Source organism: Gorilla gorilla, chromosome 1 (genome assembly GCF_029281585.2).
Source record: "Gorilla gorilla gorilla isolate KB3781 chromosome 1, NHGRI_mGorGor1-v2.1_pri, whole genome shotgun sequence".
NCBI classification, from domain to species: Eukaryota; Metazoa; Chordata; class Mammalia; order Primates; family Hominidae; genus Gorilla; species Gorilla gorilla.
In genome coordinates this window covers 205,780,085-205,793,307 of record NC_073224.2, presented here as the reverse complement: position 1 = coordinate 205,793,307, position 13,223 = coordinate 205,780,085, and the positions used below count along the sequence as shown (strand labels likewise).

The 13,223-nt window shown below is 45.5% G+C and overlaps 1 protein-coding gene across 2 annotated transcripts in view; it reads left to right on the top strand.

Annotated features, from left to right (window-relative positions):
- The first annotated feature begins 8,262 nt into the window (after positions 1–8,262).
- Positions 8,263–13,223, top strand: part of C1H1orf94 (chromosome 1 C1orf94 homolog) — a 42,260-nt gene continuing 37,299 nt past the window's right edge. Inside the window, exon 1 of one of the 2 annotated variants that reach the window (XM_004025413.5) lies at positions 8,263–9,466. In XM_004025413.5, coding sequence (XP_004025462.5) covers positions 9,147–9,466 — 320 coding nt within the window. In that variant the 5' untranslated portion in view covers positions 8,263–9,146. The remainder of the gene's footprint in view (positions 9,467–13,223) is intronic. The other variant, XM_055355368.2, reaches the window with a different exon arrangement.

Below are 13,223 nucleotides of genomic sequence, written 5' to 3'. Positions count from 1 at the left end.
GACACAGTTGGTTCCCTCTGAGGCTTCTCTCTCTGGCTTGTAGATGGCTGCCTTCTTCTCCCTGTGTCCTCACATGTGTTCCCACGGTACATATCTGTGTCCAAACTTCTTCTAATCAGGACACCAGTCATATTGGATTAAGGCCCAACCCAATGACCTCATTTTGACTTAACTGACTTTTTAAAGACTCTACCTCCAAATGAGGTCACATCCTGAAGTACTAGGGGTTCGGACTTCAACCTATGAATTTGGGTGGGGGGGCACACAATTCATTCCATAACAGGAGGAGATGACTTTTCAGATGGAGGGAGGAGAGAGATGCTGACAGTCAGAAAATATATGTAAAGAGATATCTGTTTACATTTATTTTCTGCGTATAGCATGACTCCTTTAGTGAAAAGTAGACAGCTCTGAATATGAAAGGTAGGTTTTCATTTCTGGGAAACAGACGCCAAGTGTTGTGGCCTGACATATACTCTAACTGCTCTGTGAGGAAAGGGTACCACTTAGAAGACTACTGCAATAGTCTGAGCCAGGAAACATGGGGGCAAAGGCAGAGATGGGGACCCTGGAAACATCTGCAGGGCAATGGAGAGGCAGGAGTCAAAGACATAACAGCCTACCCCCATCTAGCCTAGGAGAGTGTGGGTCTCAGCCCAGCCCCCAGTGCTGGCTCCCTGCCTGCCCCTCCCATTCTCCCTATGAGCAACAGGCAGCCGTGGGTTGAGGTGTCTTTACAATATCACATTGCAAAAAAGCCCAATGCAGTCTAGTGACTAGCCAAGATAAGCCTAATATCCAGATAAAATCAGAGTTTGATTTAGAAAGAATACAAGGCCTGATGCTCTGGAGAACTCTGCCTCATTCAAGGAGGAGCTGTAGACCTGATGCCCTGAAATTTTCATTCTGACCCAGGAAAAGATCAAAAAGCCTTCTGAAGCCGAGAGAGAGAGAGAGAGAGAGAGAGAGTGAGCAAATGGGAGATTCTAGCAATGCGAGGGCAGAAATAGAGGCCAAGGGGCAGGCAGGGCTGCAGAGAAGGGCTACAGGACAAAGATGGGCTCAGAGGAAAAGCTTAGCATCCCAAATGGGGTACGATTTTAAAATCATGAGCATGATCAGGCCAAAGCGAGTATCTCCCAAGGGCGAGGCTGTCACCATAGAGGTGGCAGTGATCTGCTGCCCAAGGAGTGGGGACAGAGGGGCTTCATGAGGAAAAAGCCCAGACCACACCAAGGTGAGGCTGTGGGCTTCTGAAACCAGGAGAGAGAAGTGAGAAGGGGCCCACAGCCTAGGCCATTCGTCTAGTGCTACCACATGCTGTGGTCACCACATTCTGACATTCTTGGTGAAAATTCTTCATTTGTGTATAAGGAAAAAGAGTTCATGCCAGTGACAAAACAGGGTGTTAAGCCATTGAAATATTGGAGTTTGTTACAGCAGCTAGCAATACTTTTATGCAGGCTTGCTCATTTTTTGCATAGTATCTTGTGTAGTCATTCACTTACTCTTCACTTACTCTTTCATTCATTTGTTCATGCCACACTGAGCTGCATGTCAGAGTCTGTGCTAGGTGCTGAGGAAATAAATATAAAGAAGAATAAGACATTCCCATGGCCCCTGTCCTCAGGGGGTTGAGAGTTTATTGAGAAGAGCATTGAACAGCAAAGCATGATTGATTACTCCAGAAGAGATATAGCATGTGATGGAAATAAGAAGGGCTCCTAGCTCAGCCTACGGGAAAGGGCAGGTGAGAACCAGCACTTTCTAGGAAGAAAGCACAGAGTGGGCCAGCTCAGGGAGGGAGGACACAGTGTGTAAATCTGCAGCACTCACAGGGTACCAAGGAAGGGTGTGGGGTGGAAATAGACCTCTCTTCTGACTCAACAGTCTCTCCATAATTGCTGGCTTTCTTATTTGTCCCTGCTGGTGGATGGGCAACTCTAGGATGGAAACCTCTTTTCTCCCAAGTCCCAGGGTCTGTATTGTATCTGGCATTCTCTCTCCTCAGATGTCTCATAGGAGCCCCACCCCACCCCTTCCACCACAGCCTGCTCAGACCTGGGCTTACCCACTTCTAGTTCTCCACCCCAGCCTGCCTCTCTGCTCAGCTCCCCAATTCAGGGAACAGTTTCCACATCCACCCAGATCCTGAGCCAGAAACCTATTTATCCTGGACTCCCGTCTTGCCCAGTCCCCACATCAAGCCATCACTGAGCCCTCCAGATTCTGCCTCCTAGACACCTCCCAGATTCTAACCAGAGTCCGCAATGGCTATGTTTCAGGTTACTTACAACAACTGAGTAACAAGTGCCCATCTCTGCTCTTGCCCTATTCAATGCATCTTCCTCTCTGCCACCAGCTATCTTTTTAAAACACTCACCTGATTTCACAGCTCCTCTGTCTTCCCCAGACTTTCCCCTATGGCCTACAGAGTAAAATCCAAGCTCCCTGCTAGACCCTCCCTACAAGAGCCCCCATCATCTGTCCCTGCCAGCCCCTCTAGCCTCAGATCTCCCTATTCCCAAATCCCTAAGCTGTAAGCCATTCTGACACCCTTGCACTCTTGCAATGAGCCATGCTTTCTCTCCCCTTTCCCCTGGATCCTTCTGTGTTTTGTTCTCTCTGCCTAGAAAGCTTCCCTTCTCCTTCTGTGACTAGCCTTCTCTTATTTGCCCTTCAAAATTCAGTCCAGGTGACAGTTCTTACAAGCAGTATTTGTCAGTGCCATTCAGAGTGCCTGGTACATGGTGAACATTCAGGGATTTTTTGCTGGATGAATGAATAAACGGATGGATAGATGGATGGATGGATGGATGGATGGATGGATGGTTAAGTAGGTGCTCAGTAATGTTTGTGGAATGGACCTAAAGGTATCTCTTCTAGACTTCATTATTTGAGTTCCTTAAAGAAATGCCTTCACTGAGTTATGATTTAATGTTATGCTGTCTTCAGAGAACCCTGATGCGAGAAACTGACGAACCTAACAGCATCTCTGTCTTTTATGAAAACAGAATTGCATATATTGCCCACTATGTCACTTAGTGTCCTTTATACAAGGACTCATGATAAATTCATGCTTGGGGTTATTTCCTGGAAACATTTTGTCTCTGCAGATGAAGATGTGTATTTTCTGCTGTCAGAAAACAAAAACTCTGCCACCCGACGTGTTTCCATTTTTGCTTTAGCTGACAAATAAGAATACCCAGTTTTATTGCCTTATTACCTCCATGCGGCCTGACCAGTTCGGGTGCTGGAAAGTAGCAACTGTTTCTGTTTTCCTTAGAGTCAGTTCTTCCTTTATTCTTTGATGCTGTAGTTTGTACTTTTTAATCTGAAAGCTGCCTCAAATCATCTCAGCAGTAAGGTAGAAGAAGTCTTAAGTGAATGCATTTTAGTGACCAATGTTCCGGCATGGAAGCCATGGAAGGAAGGGCAAAATATAAAGCTTCTAGCTGAAGGGTTTCCCATAAAGGGCCTCGCCAGGAATCCTTGGCATACCTATCACTACTGGGGTCTGGCAGAAAAACCAAAGCAGGAGGAAAGCCAGCTGAATTCTGACTTTGTTGCTACCTCACTGGACCACTACTGCCACCACCATATTCTTTTCTTCTGTCATCTAGGACCTTCCTTTTCCGTAACATTAAGTGGAGATCTCATAGGCTGCCATTTTTACATTGCTAGGCTCTCAATAACAATAGCTAGTGATAATCATAATTACACATTTCTTTTTATTGAGAGTTTACCATAAGCCAGGCACTGTGTTGAGAAGTTCACGTGCATTTCCATATTTAAACCTTTTTCCTACCCCAAACCTATTGTTTTTGCAACTTTGCAGATGAAGAAATGTCAGAGAAGTTAAGTATATACAAAGCCACCTTTATCAAGTAGTAGAGTAGGAATTCCAATTCAAGTATGTCAGCTGCCACCACCCGAGCTCTTAACTGCCTCCTCTCATGTGGGCAAGGAACAAGGCAATAGTAAGGGAAAAACCCCCAGGAAATGGCAGAGATCACCGATGGTGTTCCCAGGAGAGAGAAGCCACAGAGTCACAGCTTTGCTTGCAGAATATTCAAGGTTCCTTTTCAAAGTCCTAGAAATGGCTGGCTGCTCTGCAGCCCTGTCCTGTTGCTGAGACAACATGAGGGGGAGGCCCATTCCCATGAAACATGGCTGCAACCTCCTCTTCCTTTAGCTGTGATGGTTAATTCCCCAAGATATTTGCCTGGGATACTCCTATGCATGGATCCTGCCTCTGGACAGTTTGACCCATTGAGCATTATTCGCATGGGAATGGGGGTCCCTCTGGGTTTTAGGGACCTACAAAAGTGTTTGAGTCCTGAATATTTTATGATTAGTCCCACAATACAAAGAAGAAAACTGCCACATGGAAATCAGTAAATATTTAATTAAATGCAGAGTATAACATTATGTCAACTTCATTAGCTGTTGGATTTAGTAGTCATAAAAATTTCATTGCATTTGGTAACAATTTGTAGGTTGGAGTTTTCTCACTGCACAAGATTTCTCGAGTAGGCACTAAGATTGGTGAGAAATCACAGCCCATCACAAATTAAATAAATTACTCATGGCCAAAAACTTTCAAAAGCAAAATGGCAAAAATCCTTTCAATTTTCCTCTATAACCAAAAAGTTATTTTTATGGTGAGAGGTGGGTGTGTTTAAAATATGTTAGATGAGGAACCTAAAAGGACCTACAAGAGTAAGCAGCCTTGGGGGCTATATGATGATTGTGAAAGAGCCCAGGCCATTCCCACGTTTCTGAGTTTTCCAGCCTAGCCATGTTCGTGTCAGAGATGAAAGCCAGATGAGAAGAGGCATTGACTGGATGGGAGGTAAGGAGAATTGCCTCCTTCTTAGGCCTTCGTGGTTCCACAGAGAAAAGCTAAGAATCCCAGAATTCTAAATAATGATAGCCAACATTCATTGGATACATACATTAGCCAAGCTATTATAAGCACTTTACATGTATTATTTCATTATCATAAAACAAGTCTATGAGGCCAGTATTTTATTGTCTCTGTTTCATAGATGAGCAAATGGAGACATTGAGGTTAAACCAACCTGCCCAGGGTAATGTAGGTAGTCAGGGGGAATTCAAGAAGTTTTCCAAGCTAAAAATAATTTACAGATTAAATGGTGTCCATGACCATTAAATGCTTCACTTTAAACTCTAAAAAAGACAGAGACCAAACTCGTCTTCTTCACTACTCTATCTTCAGCACCTCAAACAGTGCTGGGCATAGATACATGTGTTGAAGGAACATAACTCCATGTTGGATGGAAACTGGAATAAGTCAGTTTATATCACACTGCTCTGCACCAGGCACTTATGGAATGCTTTGCCCCGCCTCTGTCACTAGGTGATTCTGTCTAGGGTAGACATCTTTTTCATCATCTCTAATCCCTGTGTCTTTCACAATTTTTGACCCATGATGGATGCTCGAAAATGAACAAAGCCTGGAAAGGCGTAAGTGATTATGTGAATTCGTTTCTCCATCACAGAACAACTTCCCCAGTACAACAAAATTCTCCCCCTCTACACAAAACACAAAAGCTGCTATTCAGAAACTCCAAAGGCATGCATTTCAGTGTAATCAACAAGCAAACGACTGTATAACATGTTTATCTGCCAGTTGTTGTTCGAGGGACTTTCCATGTGTTAAGCAATTGGTTAGTAATAGAACATCTGTAGTAATTCTACAAAGCAAGTATTCTTTATTATCATCCCATTTTACAGACTAAGAAATCAAATGTTGTGGGCTGAATTATATGCTGCAATCCTAAACCAAATACCTCAGATGTGACTGTATTTGGAGATGAGTCCTTTAAAGAGGTAGCTAAGATTAAAAAAAAGAAAAAAGCCATTAGGGTGTGTCCTAATCTAATATGACTGGTGTCCTTTAAAGGAGTGATTAGGACAGGGACACATATACAGGGAAGACCATGTGAGGACATAGGGAGAACACAGCCAAGTGCAAGCCAGTGAGAGAGACCTCAGAGTAAAACTAACAATGCCAACATCTTGGTCTTGGCCTTCTAACCTCTAGAATGGCAAGGAAATAAAATTCTGTTGTTTAAGCCACACAGTCTGTGGACTTCATTATGGTAGCCCTACCAAACTAATACACCAAGGCACAGAGTAAATTGCCTAAGCTTACGTTGCCAGAAAACGTGAACTCAGAATCTGAACCCAGGGACTCTGGTTCCCGAGAATATGTATTTAATGATAGGAAATCATTAAATTTCCAATCTCTGTGCTGTCCAATATGGTAGCCACTAGCCATATGTGGCTACTGAGCACATAATATGTGGCCAATGCAAATGAGGAGCTGAATTTTTCATTTAATTTATATAAAAATAAAGTTAAAATTAAAACAACCCCATGTGGCTAGTGGCTACCATATGGACATAGCTTTATGCTATTTCTAAGTACATCACTTAAGATTTTTGCAGAATTTTCTAGAAATCTCGTCTGTGCACTCTAAAAACATGCTCTATCTTTGTTCCCTATCCCTGCTGTATTTGATTTTTTTTTTTTTTTCTTCAGTCCTTTCTGATTTAGCCCCCGTTGCCTGGTCTCCTGCTGAGGGGGAGAGGGAACAGGAAGAGTGAGTGAGCTGGCTAACTTTCCAGAATCCTGGGGCCTGGGCAGTGCAGGGTCGTTGGCGTTCTGCTCTAAGCTTAGGTGTTAGCCAACCAAATGCCAAGCAGCACAAACACTGAGTGACATTTTCAGAACTATTAATATTTCATCAGAAATGATCACTTTTCCTTTAAATACACTATTTTAAAAGGTTTTCTACATTCTTAACTATAATTTTATTCAGTCTAGGCCCTCGGAATTTTCCCCAAAGGAACACATCTTCAATTTTGTAATGAAAATCAAAGGAGAATGAAGCTCAGATTTCAAAATTTAGAGTAAACATTTCCAGGAACTCAGCCCCTCTGTAAAGAGCAAGGTTGCGTATTGGGCACCTACTGTATACCAGGCACTTTACATACAGTATACCATTAATTCATCCAACACATATTTTTTGAGTGCCTACTATGTGCCAGAAATGTGATCCTCATAATTTATTAACACCATTTTACAGAAAAGGAATTCCTCTCATCCTTCTCAAATTTTTCTCCTCAAAGAAGTCGGCCTGGACCACCATGGAATATTGCCTCCCCTCTTCTCCCCAATGCCTCACTTTGTTATTAGGTTGGTACAAAAGTAATTGTGGTTTTTGCCATTGCAAGTGATGGCAAAAACCGCACTTACTTTTGCACCAACCTAATAGTTATTTTCCATCAGAGTCCCATTGCATCTGTAATTATTGCTGCTTTACTCGCTTGGCTGGTTTGCATCGATCTCTCCTCGCTAGTATACAGGCTCCAGGAGAGCAGGGACCATGCCATTTTTGCCCACCCTTATGCTTCTTCGGTGCCCAGCAACTCATCGGGCACAGAGGAGGGGTTGCATCAGTACTGGGGGAATTATGAATGGGGATGGGAGAAGTTCAGAAAGTTCTTAAGGTCACACAGCTCGGAAATGAGTGTCAGGATTCAACCCAGCCCTGCATTTATAGACTGCCATCTTCGTCTATTTGTGTCCATTCTTCTTTCTTCCTTCTCCACCCTCTTGCTTTTCCTTTTCAGGGGAATTACTAGAGAAGCAACCCCCTGACTCTCGGAACCAGAAAGTCTCCCTCAGCAGAGGTACTGTGTCAGTGCCCAATTGAATGAAGCCGCTTCAGTGAGGGTAGGGGCCTGTTGATCAGCAAACAGCTAACTTAGCCCTTCTCCCTGCACCTCGGACCTCCTACTCCTGCTCCTACCCACCTACTGAAGCTGTCTCAGTGGTCAAGGGCTAGATCAGGCCTAGAGTGCTGGGGTCTGAGTCTCAGCTTCCCTTTTCTCAGTGGGCCTCGGACGCAATCCCTTATGACTTTGAGATTCGCTTTCCTCCCGTGTAGAACGATAATAAACAGTGGTACTAATTTCACGAGCTTTAATAGGATTGAATGTGAGCCCAGTGCTTGGCACAGGGCAAGCGCCCCATAAAATGGCAGTTAGGATTAAAATCGAGGTTGCCGGGGGGGCCCCCAGGCAGGAGCTGAGATTTGTGTGGAGCGGCGAAGTGGGGCGGCGGCGCGTTTGGCTTTGACTTCTGATCCCCCGAAGCGCTCTGGGGTCCTTTGGACCCCACCCCCACCCACCCCACCGGCGGGTCTTGGGCTCCGAACCCAGGGCGCCCCGCGCACCGAGCCGTTGCGTTTGAAACCCACAGAAAGAATTCCCCCGCTCGACGACGGCGAGGGTGTGGGAGCTACTGGCAGGCAAACTGGTGGGAGCCGCCCGGCCCAGCCTGCCTTGCCGAGTCAGCGCGCTCTTGAGCCGCTGGGCCCTTCCCGGTGCCCGCCTGGCAGCGCGGCGCGGCTGGGGCAGGTGTCTGCTGGGGGCCGGGGACTAAGGGCTGTGGGCCCATACACACACGTCTCATCCCTTCTTTCCGGGGGCGGCAGAGCAGCAGCAGGAGACCGGGAGCAGGAAGGGTAGGGCGAGAGAAAAGCAGGAACTGGGCCGGGGGTGGGAGTCGGGCCGTTGACGCTCGCTCTGCGAGGGGCTCCCTGGGAACGCCCAGGCGAGCGTCTCCTGCGGGGCCCCGCCCCCCGAGTGCCTACAATGGTGCCAGGCCCGCACCCAGTCCTCCGCGTGGCTTAGCGGGACAGCATGGGCTGAGCCCAGGCGCCGAAAGTTGTCACGGCGGCGTCGCAAGGGGGCAGTGCCAGGGACTGTGGGGAGAGCCAGCCCTCCCCTTCCAGCTGTTCCCAGATGTCATTCTGCCCGTCCAGGCGCCTGGTTCCTGAGCTCCGCAGCATTCCACTGTTCCTAAGCTACTGGTTTTTGTTGACTTTTAAATATTTTCTTCTAAGGGAGAGGGGGAGGGAGGCAAAAGTCAGGAAAGAGCAAATAAAAACAAATCAAAATAAGCCCTCCCCTCCCCAAAAGAAAGCTGTCCTCCACCCACCCCTCCCACACAAATAGAAGGCCTCTGAACCTAACCACCTTGCTGGAGCGAAAGCCAGACAGAACTGACCCACTTCTGCCAAGCCCCATCCTCCTCTCCCTTTCTGGTGAATGAGGGGTGGTGGTGGATGTGTTCTAGCCCTGGGTGGACAGAGGGGCTTCCAGAAAGAGAGGAGGAGGATGGCCAGTGGGAATGGGCTTCCTTCATCCTCGGCCCTGGTGGCCAAGGGCCCCTGCGCCCTGGGCCCATTCCCCAGATACATCTGGATCCACCAGGACACACCCCAAGACAGCCTAGACAAGACTTGCCATGAAATCTGGAAGAGAGTTCAAGGCCTGCCTGAGGCCTCACAGCCCTGGACCTCCATGGAGCAGCTCTCTGTCCCTGTGGATGGAACTCTAAGAGGCAATGAGCTCAGCTTTCAAGAAGAGTAAGTACCCCCCTACTCCATTGGCAGCAAGGGAGGAGGGAGGAGATGAAGTCTGACCTTCTGGGGGAATGTTCTGGCCCACCGTTGAGGCTGGTGAAACCCTAAAGGCTGTATATTGCCCCCTCCATGGTCCTTTGTCTAAGCTTTGTGGAAGAGCTGACCAAAGTTCTGAAGTTTCGTGGGTGAAGAGTCAGATTAGGGCTATATTCCAGGCTGCCTCTTCACCAGCCCTTTAAGCAGACATTTCTCATCCTAAACGCATGTGAATCTGAGGTCCTTGAAAAACCACCCTAGCTAAGGCTAAGGGTTATATGGCTTGTGGCTTTCCCCAGAAGCAACTAGAAGATCCTTCCCCTCTCCCACCTAAAGGCTAGGCATTCACATGGATGAGTCTGATGGTTTTAAATCACATCTGGAATTCCCTAATACAGGGAGCAGCTGTCCCATTCAGGCTCCACAGAAGCTGCTGCAAGAGCACACATCAAAATATTTACTGGGAAGGCACTGACATATTCAGAGGACATAATAGAAAATTAAAGTGCGGGAAGATGGCTGTAAATAGCCCGTTTCCGGGATGGGAAATCCTGTGTCTGGGAAACACAGAGCTAAGTGTTTCTCCATCAGGGCAAAGTTGGGCAGATATTGTTGAGGATGGTTATTCGAAAGGAAAGGAAGGAGCAGAGAGGAAAGAGGGAAATTAGGAAAAGAAAGTAAATCTGCTGTGGTTATTAATACCACCGTTGAGCACTTATTTCACGTTTTGCATCTTCAAAGTGGACTGTAAACTTAATTAATGTTCCCAGAGTCCCTATGAGGCAGGTATTAGTGTCCCCATTTTACAGATGGATTAAGTGTTAATAATTAAGAGCTAATTAAAGACTAACCGATAATTAAGTGTTGCCTGCTCCAACACATGCTACAGCTCAGTTCAGAGATGCTCTGGAGTTGGGGAGCCATTCAGGCATTTATCAGCTGCCTCGGGTTTCAGGGATGCCTAAGCAAGAGCTAAGAAGAAAAGCAAAGTGTAACTGACACCCAGCTCTGCACTACCTGCTGTCCCTCTGTGGGCTCATTTACTTACTGCAGATGAAGGTGGAAGGCACTTTGGCTAGTCCTGCCTCCCTGCCCTGTGCTCAGCATGACAGGGCTCAGACAGGAATGGCCCATCTACAGCTAAAATTCTGCTGTCAGGCCCTTCAGTGGCACTGAGCCCTTCTCCCCTGCTCATTGCCATCTGCTCTGGGACAGGGCCCTGGCAGGAGGGCCCATGGGGCTGTGCTCTGCTCTCAATGGCCAAGCAGCTGATTGTCCACTTTGTGGACCAAGGGTCAGTAGCAATTTCCAGTAGATGGCATCCTCTTTGCCAGGTCACACAGAGTTAATGGAGACAGACTCGACTTCCAGTCTGCACTTGGCTGAAAATTGAACTGGTGCACCTTTGGCCAGCTGCTTAACTCCATTTGGCCTTTACTTCCTCATTTGCAAATTGAGGGTGATATGCGCTGCCTTGTCCACCTCAGAGTTGATAATGAGGATCCAATGTGATGGGAGACAGGGAAATGAAAGATGCATTATACAAATCAGGCTGCTCTTAACATGTCCTTCTTCAGGTTGGGATTTGTTGTTGTTGTTGTTGTTTTTGTTGTTGTTGTTGGCTTCAATCTGGGGTTCACACTATGCTCCATATACCTCAAGGTGCTTCAGGGGTCACTGTGGAGTCAAGCGGGCTGGTTGCTGGGCCCCAAAATCCATTTCAGCCAGAGCTGTTTAGCTTTTATCAGTTTTACTTACTGGAGTTCTGAGTAGGGCTGAATTTGAAAAACATGTTTCTGCTATTGAGAAAAGAGATAGGAAACCAATGACTTAGATGAATAAACGATATCCTAATTGTCAACCAAATAGAATACAATGAGCTATTCTTAAAATAAAGGCAGCATGCTGGTGGAGTCAGATAACTCTGGTTTCAGATTCCATTTCAGCCCCATACCATTTGAAGAATTTGTTGCTGTTTAATTTATCTAAACTTTGGTTTCCTCATCTGCCAAATGGAGATTAATACTATACATTTTGTAGGGTTGTTGGAATTATTAAATGGGATATTTAAACATTTATGGTAATAATTCAGATTTGTAAAAATTCCTTGCAATTCAGATGTGATCATTTCTTTAAGCTCTACAATTATTGCATGAGGTAGGTACTCTTTTAAACTTTCCATCTCTTTTTACTTTTTATTATGCAAATTTTCAAACACATAGAATAATAATATGGTGAATAGCTATGTGTCTATCACTGAGTTTCAATAATTATCACATTGTGCCATTCTGGTTTCAATTGCTACCCCCACCCCTCCATTTATAAGTGAAATTACTTTTACAGATGACGTGGCTGAGGTTTGGAGGGGTTAATTTCTTTGCCCAAGCTCCTGTAGTTAGGAAGTAGTAGAGTTTCAGAAATGAAACCCAAGACCGCCTTGGCCCTGAGGCAATAATGTCGGCTGTCCTGTCTTAGAATCTGGGGCATCTTTGAACAGTCAAAATAGTTGGGAGTCCCATATACTGAATGATCACACACAGAGTGAAAAGCCAGGGAGCTGTTCTTACTGTTTCTAGAATGCCTTCAGATGCACAAGATATCTCTCAGCTGGTCTTTCTGCTGCTTAATTTGTAGACCTGGTTTTGGTGGTGTTTTCTTGTATTGCGGTAGAGAGGTAAGTGCATTCTACAATTCTTTTTGGCCAGAATTTGTTTTTCTTGACTCTACACCTATTTATCATAGGAACCCAGACATTTCAAATTTGAAAGAGATTTTTAAAGCCACCTTCCACTGCTTGAATCCCCTCCTTAGTGTCCCTGCCAAGTGGTGCACTTGTACCACTTGTACAGTTTCTCAGATGGGGAGCTTACCACTTCCCTTTGCTGCCCCTTCCCTTGCTATGAACCCCCTCAAAAGACCTTTTGCTTTCTATCACTGAAATATGTCTCTATCAAACTAATTCCCATTGATCTGGATTCTGCCCTTAGTACTCCAAGCCAAATCTATGTCTTTTTTCTTTCGATACCCCTTTAGATAGTGAAAGACAGCAAGACAGCAACAATATTCCTCCCAGAATGTTTTTGTGTCTATAAGCTAACCACCTCTGGTTTTCTAAGTTTCTCCCCATGTGCCAGTTTGGTTAGTTTCCTGTCCACACTGTTGGTCCTTGTGGCAGTGTAACTTTGAAAGCCAAGTACAATAATCCAGGGGTGATCCAATCCATGCAGATTTGATCCTCCCTGTCTGCATTCTGTTTCCTGTTAATAACAACCAATACTACACTCACTTTTTTCCCCAAGTCGACTTTCACTCTGTGGACACATTTTCAATTTCTTAATTCATTCACTCAATTATTCATTCAACAAATATTTATTAAACATCTACTATATGCTAGAACTGTGTGAGAAACTAGGGGGATGGAGCTGTGAACTCCATTAATCCCTGCCTTCCTAGAGCTCACATTCTAGTATAGGAGAAAAAAGAAGCAAGTAAATACAAAAACTATGATATCTTCGGAATGTGAAAAGAATGGTATTCCCAGTGGAGGAGACCCATAAGAAACACACAAAAATAAACAAGATAATTTTGGTGACGAGTGTGATAATGGAAATAGAGCAGAGGGAAGTGATAGGAAGAGCTTCTTTAGTCTGGGTGTCAAGGAAGGCTTCTCTGAGGAGATGTGATTATCTGGGCTGAGACCTGGGTTCTAAGAAGGAGCCAGTCA